At 39.4% G+C, this 8,545-nt stretch overlaps 1 protein-coding gene across 1 annotated transcript in view; it reads left to right on the top strand.

Moving 5' to 3' along the window:
• LOC128646979 (solute carrier family 2, facilitated glucose transporter member 11) overlaps positions 1 to 8,545 on the top strand; it is a 208,966-nt gene that overhangs the window by 48,175 nt on the left and 152,246 nt on the right. The window contains exon 4 of the mRNA XM_053699790.1: positions 8,059 to 8,158. Within this exon, the coding sequence (XP_053555765.1) occupies positions 8,059 to 8,158 (100 nt within the window). The remainder of the gene's footprint in view (positions 1 to 8,058; positions 8,159 to 8,545) is intronic.

An 8,545-nucleotide genomic window follows, 5' to 3' on the forward strand; every position in this document is an offset into this window, starting at 1 on the left:
CAGTGGGTCCGGTTCGTTAGACATTTCGGCGGGGGACTACGATGTCGATTCCATCGTGGAGGGCGGAAAACCCACCGTAGGAGGAAAAAGAGAAACCCCCAACGACAACTGCGCTCAGGCAAAAAACAAGCAGAAATGAAGGCCAGGTAAGATCGGGGCCGATAATGGAGGAGAATGCAAATATGACTTTACATAATAGTGATGAACTCACATTGTATGAAGGATCTGTCCGCTTACCATCTGGGACTACCATCCTCTTATTGTGTACCCACAACCGGGTGTTAAACATAATGATATGGTGTTAAATTTTTCTAAAGCAGAAATTTATGATGTTGAGCTAGCTGTACTTAATAAAGGTTTGTCGTTACTGCCCTAAGAATAACTGCAACTTTTTTCAATTGTCCCAAAGATTTATTCAGATTTTTCAGGAATGTTAGGTTAAAGATGTTAGCCTTTGATAATGGAATGCATACTCAAAAATGTGAATGTGGGATAATAGATTGAATCTTAAAAAGGTGGGTTTGAGAAACAAAAGCTCCTTTTTTACCAGCCCAAAACCATCATGGGTTGAGAAACCTTTGTAAAAACTGGTTATGCAGGTTATAGATTGCTTAAAAGACAAGGTCATGAAAGAAAAAAATTCAAGGGGTGTTAAGAATAAAGGTAAATATATACCTACTGCTGAGATTGTTCATAACATTGAGGCTAAATTAAAATATAAAACCTTTTGAATAATTTTCCAAACAAGACCGATTAGCCTTAAAATCTTTATCATCTAAGGATAATGTTATTTTGAAAAAAAGCGGATAAAGGTGGGGCCCACTGTAATCATTGGCAAAGAGTTTTATATTGAGACATTAAAGGTCAATTAAATAATGAACATGTGTACAGAAAACTTTTAAACAACCCTGTTTTTTCTAATACAAAAAGAGTTGAGGAACACTTTGACAACTGCTCAAAAAAATGGAATTATTGGCAAGGATTTGCTTAAATTTTTTGATGTACCATATCCACGTACACCTGTACTTTACATGTTACATAAGGTACATAAAAATCTTAAGCACCTCCTGGTCGTCCAATTGTGTCTTCAATTGGAGCTATTACATCTAACATTTCTATATATTTAGATAAAATCTTGAGACCCTATGTAGAGAAAACCAGCTCCTTTTTAAGAGACACAAGTGATTTCTTACTTAAATTGGAAGCTTTGAATTTGGAGACCAGTAAGTTTATCATATATAGTTTGGATGTAGAAAGCCTTTACACCTCTATCACACATGTGAGTGGTATGGGGGCTGTTGACTCAATTCTGAGTGCCTATGGTGATTTTTCGGACAACCAGATTGAATTTTTTCTTAAATTGTTGGAATTCGTTTTGTACAATAATTATTTTCTTTTTGAGGATGATTATTATTTACAGATTCAGGGGACAGCCATGGGTTCCAGCGTCGCCCCCAATTCTGCTAACTTGCTGATGGATGCTTTTGAAGAGAGATTTGTATATTCCAATAAGGACTTCATTCGGTATGACGCCTGTTGGTGGCGCTATATCGATGATGTCTTTGGAATTTGGTTGGGCGACGCTGGAACCCTTAAGGCTTTTGTTAATGATTTGAACAGTTCAACGGTACATTTAAAATTTAAGTTATCTTTTAGTGAAGAGGAAATTGTATTTTTGGACACCAGGGTTATTAATACAGGAGGTTCATTGACTATTGATCTATTTTGAAAACCCACTGACCTTAACAGTATTTTGCACTTTGATAGTGCTCATCCTTTATCTTTATTAAAGGCTCTACCTAGGAGCCAATTATTAAGGGTTCGCAGAATTGTTACTGACCAACAATTATTTGATTTGAGGCTAGGGGAAATGACTAATCGCTTTTTAGAGCATGGCTACCCTAAAACAATGTTGGAGAAAGAGGCACACAGTCTCCCTTATCTCTAGGGCTACACTGTTGTCTACTGAACCAAAAAACCATCACCCCCCCAAAAAAGGCAAGGAGGAAAGAAGGGGTGAGACAAAAAGAATGGTTTTTGTGTCAGAATACAACTGTGAGAGCTATAGGATTAATAACATTATTAGGAAGCACTGGCCTTTATTGTCCAAATGCTATCCTAAAATTTCTGAGTTTGTTGAGAACCCAATGCCTGCCTTTAAAAGGGGCTATAATTTGCAACAAAAACTGGTTAGTGCTGACATTGGAAGTTCTAAGATTAGGGATGGCCAAAGATTTTTGACTGACAGGAATAGAGGTTGTTTTCCATGTCTGGGATGTTCATGTTGTGGTAACATGATTAAAGGATCTGTATATTACCATCCCAGCTCAGGCAAAAAATACCAGATTAAGAACTTCTATACTTGTCACTCAAAATTTGTAATTTATTTAATTAAGTGTCCTTGTGGGCGGAGCTATGTGGGTGAGACCACTAGGTCCATTAGGGATAGAATAGTAGAGCATAAGAGCTCTATTAGAACAAAGAATGAAAATCCCCTGTTGCCTGCCATTTTAATTCAGTAGGACATGCCATCAATCAACTCCGCTTCCAAGTAATTGATTTTTGTTCCCATTCCTAGTGAGAGGAGGTAATAGGGAGCTAATGCTTCATCAAAGGAGAGATTCTGGATATTTGAACTGAATACCCTCCAACCTGTGGGTCTTAATAAAGATTGGACTTGTCAGTGTTCCTATAGAATATAATTGGGTTGAGATTTTCTGTGCCTCATGTTCTTTTCTTGTGAATCAATGCTTGCATCTCCAATAATGATTAGTCTTGGTTCTTATAAGGATTGATTCTTGCTGTGTATATATAGTTGAACATTGTATCAATTTTGATTGTAATATTGAATGTATATAGAAACAATTTAATATATATTTTTTTAAATGTATCTTTGTAGTATAATATGTGGTTAAAACTCTTGTAATATCCTAAAGAGTGAATGGGTTAAATTATACCTTGTACAGGAGGAAATTACTCTCTGCTGCCCCCTGGTGGGTGTGGGTATATTAAGAAGTTTGTTACCACAGATTTTCATGCTTGACAAAGGGAGGAAGCTCCGAAACGTCGCTATCTTGTTTGTTGTGCTCCAATAAAGACCATTGATTAAACTACTTATTGCTGCCATACTTTCTGGACTTTCAGAGCCTCAAGAAAGCCCAGTCCAGCCGGTCAAACGCTTTTTCAGCATCAGTTGAGATCAAAATAGTAGGCGTTTTTGACCGGCCGGACTGTTCAATCAGGTGCAAAGACCCTTGTGGTGTTATCTCGTGCCTCCCTTTTTGGTATAAAGCCGGATTGATCGGTATGGATAACCTGGGGCAAAATTTTGTTCATTCTGGTCGCCAAGATTTTTGAGTACAGCTTTATATCTGTATTAAGCAAAGATATTGGTCTATAATTGCCTACTTGAGTAGTGTCCTTGTCTGGTTTAGGGATAACTCATATATACGCCTCAAGGGAGCTCTCGGGCCATGTTGAGCCGTTGTCTATGGACTGGAATAGGGTTGTTAGGTGGGGGATAAGCAAATTTTTAAATTGTTTATAATATATATTTGAGAACCCATTCCGGACCTGGGCATTTGTGTAAGGGGAAGAGAATTTATAGCTGCTGCTACTTCTTGGGATGTGATAGGACTGTTCAAAAGTTCAGTTAATTATTTAGGGATGCTAGGGAGAGAAGCGTCAGAGAGGTATTGTTCAGTGGCTGATGGGTTGCTGCTGCTGGGGGGGGCCTGAAGGTTATAGAGGACTGCCATAGAAGTTTTTAAACTCCTCAACTATTGAAGGGCTGCTTACCAGGCTGTTTCCCGCGCCATTCACTATTCTATGGATATGAGTGTTTAACTTACGTTCCTTAAGTGTTCTGGCTAGAGAGGGCCAATTTTATTAGACCTTGCTAGGTATGTCTTTTTGAGGTATAGCGCCTTAGTCTCGGCTTCCGTGTAAAGTAGCCTATTTAGGTCGTTTCTATGTTGTCTCAGTAGGTTAGAGAGGGGGAGGTCGGCGGGGGTTTCCTGATGTTGTTTCTCTAGAGTGCGTATGGAATGTAGGATGGTCGTATATTGTGTCTAAAATGTTTCACCCATAAGGCTTTATGTTTGATGAGTTCTCCACGTAGGACCGATTTATGTGCTTCCCAAAGTGAAGTGGGGGGAAATGTCAGCTGTGTTGTTAATCCTAAAGTACTCCTCAATGGTATCAGCTAGTTGCTTGGAGAGTATTATATTTTTTAACAATGCTTCGTCTAATTTCCAAAACAAAGGGGGTCAGAGGGACATCTGACCATTCAAGGTTTTATAGATACCATTGCGTGATCTGTCCAACTAGTTGGGGTGATTTCTGCGTTTTTTAATATGGTTATATATTGATTGATCTGTTAAGACGTAATCTATTCGGGAATAGCTTTTTATGCGGGTTTGAATAGAAAGTGTAAGTATGCTGGGAGGGGTGTTTCAGTCTCCACGTATCTAGTAAGGTCAAGCTTTGAATGAGAGACACCGTATCAACCAGTGTTTTAGAGGAAACACTGCTACGCCCCGTCGAGCAGTCTAAGATGGGGTCAAGTGCTAAGTTAAAGTCCCCTGCCAGGACTAGCGGTCCCTTCTGATGAGACAATATGTGGCGTTTTAGTGTTTTCAAGAATTTGATCTGTTTTGTGTTAGGAAACATAAATATTGGTCAGCGTCAGTGGTCTATTATATAAAAGGCCAGTTACTATTATCCATCTACCCCCTGGGTCAGATATGGCTTCTAGTAGTTGGAATGGTAGGTGTCTGTGAAACAAAATCCCAACACCTCCCGCTTTTCTGGCGTTGTGGGAAAAAATATCCCACAGGGTATTCTTTGTTAGAGAATAGGGAGGGGACTCTTTAGGGAAGTGGGTCTCCTGCACGAAAACTATGTCTGCTTTTAACTTTTTAAACCATGCCCAGAGCTACGGAGCGTTTGGTGGGAGAGTTCAGCCCTTTAGCGCTCTGTGTGACTATAGAGACTAGTGGGGGTGCCATATTATCTTGATTATCCTGTAATCTATATTGTATAGCTCGAATGTGTGCAAGTGGTATTCTGCGTGTTCACAGGTGTGGATAAAGAAGTTAGTTCTTACCTTAAGTTGCAAATCTCCAATGAGATATGCTGTCCCACTCAGACCAGAGAAAGGGGGGAAGTGTAGAAGTAAGATGGGAAGACAGAGAACAGATATAAGTCTGAAAGACTAAAACACAATGATTAATATTCCAGTTACAAACCGAACATCAACATTAAAAACTCAAAGGAACTATACAAACAATACATGTGTTAACCATAAGGAGTATTCATAGGTAGAATAGGGGGGAAAAGGTGACTGCTACTTCTTTTGGTAGCAGGCCGGTTTACTAATGATATTATATCACCCAGTATTCACCCAGAAAAATGGGCAGTGAGAATTAAAAGTCGTATAGGAGACTAGTCTTACTTTTGACAGCTAGTGTAGTTAACAAACCTCATGAACCAAACATGAGAACTGATTAGGGGAACAACAAAACTGGATTATAATGTTTACTGCTATTAATCTAGTTGGCTAAAGTTACAGGTGGTTATTCTAGACATGTTTAGAGCAGTTAATAACAAGTAGAAAGCAAACACCCCATATCTCAATATGATAGTTTGAGATCTTTCATGTGAGTCCTCGTGAGTTGAGCGGTGGATCTTGGCCTGCGCTCTTTCCGTTTGTGGCGTGAAACCTGAGTCCACTCTTGTCATTGTGGTCTTTGATCTTTAGGTGGGTGAGGCATATCAGATGTAGAGGGCAGTGTAGGGGGCCAATGCCCAGTTGGGAGCAGAATGACTCCAGATCTTCAGGATTTTTGTAGATTGCTGAGACATTATCCTTTACTACCCCCTGAGACAAAAAGGGGAAGCCCCAGCGGTATGGTATCTTGAGATCTCTAAGGAGCAGTGTCAAAGGCCTGGCCTCTCTCCTCTTGGTTAAGGTCATTTGACTTAGGTCTGCAAAAAAATTGTAAGGTGTGTCCTTCAAATGTAATAGGTGCATGTTTCCTGGCTGCAGATAGAATATCTTCTTGTCTTTAAAGTTTGTAAATTTCAGTATAATGTCTCATGGCGGTGCAGGGTTTTTAGCAGGGGTCTTAAGGCACGATGAAAACGGATCCAGCTATATCTTTACCCTTGCATCTTGATTTTCACTTCCCATGAGCTCATTAAACAGTTTTTGGAGAAAAGGCAGCAAATCTACAGCTTTGATAGATTCAGGGACTCCACGTATCCTGATATTGTGGCGCCTGCCTCTATTATCCAGGGTCATCAACCTGGTCTTGTAGTTGTTGAATAATATTAGAGTTGCAGGTAGAATGTTGGATTTGTTTGTCTAGGAGCCTATCTGTGCTTTCCAGCTTTCCTCCAGGTTTTGCAATTCTATATGACTATTTCGCTCATTTCTTTCTTTACCTCAGTGAGGCTTGATTTGATCATGGAGCTCACTTGTGAAATAAAGTTAGAGAAATCTTCTTTAGAGGGAAGAGATAATATGTCCGCTTTAGTAAGGATATTATCTTCACTCTGATGTTATTTCTGTCTCTGCTGCTCAGGGGGGAGAGTATGTACTGTGGGGGTTATCCATGGTTTTAAAGAAAGATTGGACTTTGGATGTGACTGCCCCAGCTCCCTTTAATGATCTTTCAGCTCTGGGCCCTTTCCTAGAAGCCATGAAAGTGTGAGTGTCAGAAAAAAAATATAGTTACAATTTCCAGATTCAGTCTATTGTTAGGCAGCGGGCTAACCGCTGCACGCTGTGAGGAGATGGGTCTCTTAAGGATTGAAAGCTGCAGTTCTATAGTGAGAGTTATAAAAGGAGGGCCTCTGCTGATTTTATCTGAGGTGAGCCCACGTGGCCTAAATGTGGTAGAGATAACTGCCCAAGATATTATTTCATTTGAGATTATTGCTATACCCTTTAGTGTAGGTCACATAATGTGGGTTTGTCAGCTCTTATATTTGCGGGGTATCTTAGTCAGGCAAACTATGACAGTTCTCACAGCCAGTTGTGTAATGGCTTTATGTATAAGTGCCTTGCGTGGGGGCCCTTTCAATTTTACTCACTGCGGTGGTTGGAGCCTCTGTTGTTGGCGTCTTGGTGAGTTTTATTGTTTGCCCGTAGTCATCTGTGATCTGGTGACATAAGTCTGCAGTATTGCAGCAGGATAAGGTGGTGCGGCTAGAAGATTTGGGTGGCCTTCGGGTATTTGCAGCAGGACCCTCGTGTCGGCCGCCCCGTGCAAGGAGTGCGGGTCTTCCCTGAGAGTTGCAGCAGTTTGTAACTTCAGTTAGGCGATCGAGGATGTCAGCGTAGGTTCTGTGACTAATTAGTCACGTTAATAAACACATTCCTGAGCCGTTAAAGTAGTTAGTAAGGACCGGCCTCACACCGGAGCTCTATCAGCTTGCGTCCATTTCTGGAGCCAGCTAGCTCCGCCCCCCTATATATTTATGTTTTATGTGGCATGTCACCCTAAATTAAATGGGTGTTTTTAGAGTCTAGTACAGAGTGATATAAAATACATTGAGTAGTTCTATTTGGAACTGGTTGTTTAGCCTTGTTCTTGCAGGTGGTTCTGTTGCAGTCTTTGGATTTTGCTATATGGCTACCGTATCCAAACTTTAAGAACTGCAGTGTGGCTATTGTAATACTGCCAGAAAAAGTACACATTAATAGAATGCATATTTGAATGTTATTTAATTTATTTAATGAAGCAGCATTTGTAATATGCTGTGTTGATGAGTACAGATTTTGCCATCATGCAGTGCAAATACAAACTTTATCACTTATATTTAAAAAATATATACTGTATATAAAAAATTACTATGTTCCCTACTTGTAAGTCACAAAAGTATAAAACCACCTTTAGTGACATATATTAAGCTGTATTATGAAATTTAAATTTTGCACCTGTATTGACCTTCAATACAAGTTTTTATTAAAAATGCATTTTATATTATACTCTCTGCTGGGAGATAGCGAATGTAGAATTTAGTGGTCCTTACATTTCGTATCTCTTCTAGGTTCGTCACTGGAGGCTCCTCCATTAATTATTGTGTTAGGCGGGTTGGTGGAGTCTTACCCCTTGGGTTCCAGATATCTGTTAGCAGCTCCTCATCTGTGGTAAGTAAATTTCTTAACTGAGATATATACTCTAATAAGCTAAACCTTTTTGTATGTCATTGGAAGTGATCGAAATGATTGAAATAAACAGATCTCACTAACAAATTCATTAAAAATCAGTCTCACATCTCAGTTCCAATGGAAAACGTTTTTAAATTTTGCATCTCTTTACATATTTATTTAGATTATCACCAGTAAACACCTTGTAACTGCTATATTTTTATGCCATTGTACAATAAATTAACATTTTGAGATTAGTATAATTTTTTTAATGCTTTGAAACCTTGTTTGCTGGCATTTTTAATAAGCCAAAACTCCACTCACTACCTGTCTTGTGAAGCCTGACATGAGTATGTTGCCCCTTCACATTGTACCTTACACCCACCA

The sequence above is a fragment of the Bombina bombina genome, chromosome 2 (genome assembly GCF_027579735.1).
Source record: "Bombina bombina isolate aBomBom1 chromosome 2, aBomBom1.pri, whole genome shotgun sequence".
In the NCBI taxonomy this organism is placed as follows: Eukaryota; Metazoa; Chordata; class Amphibia; order Anura; family Bombinatoridae; genus Bombina; species Bombina bombina.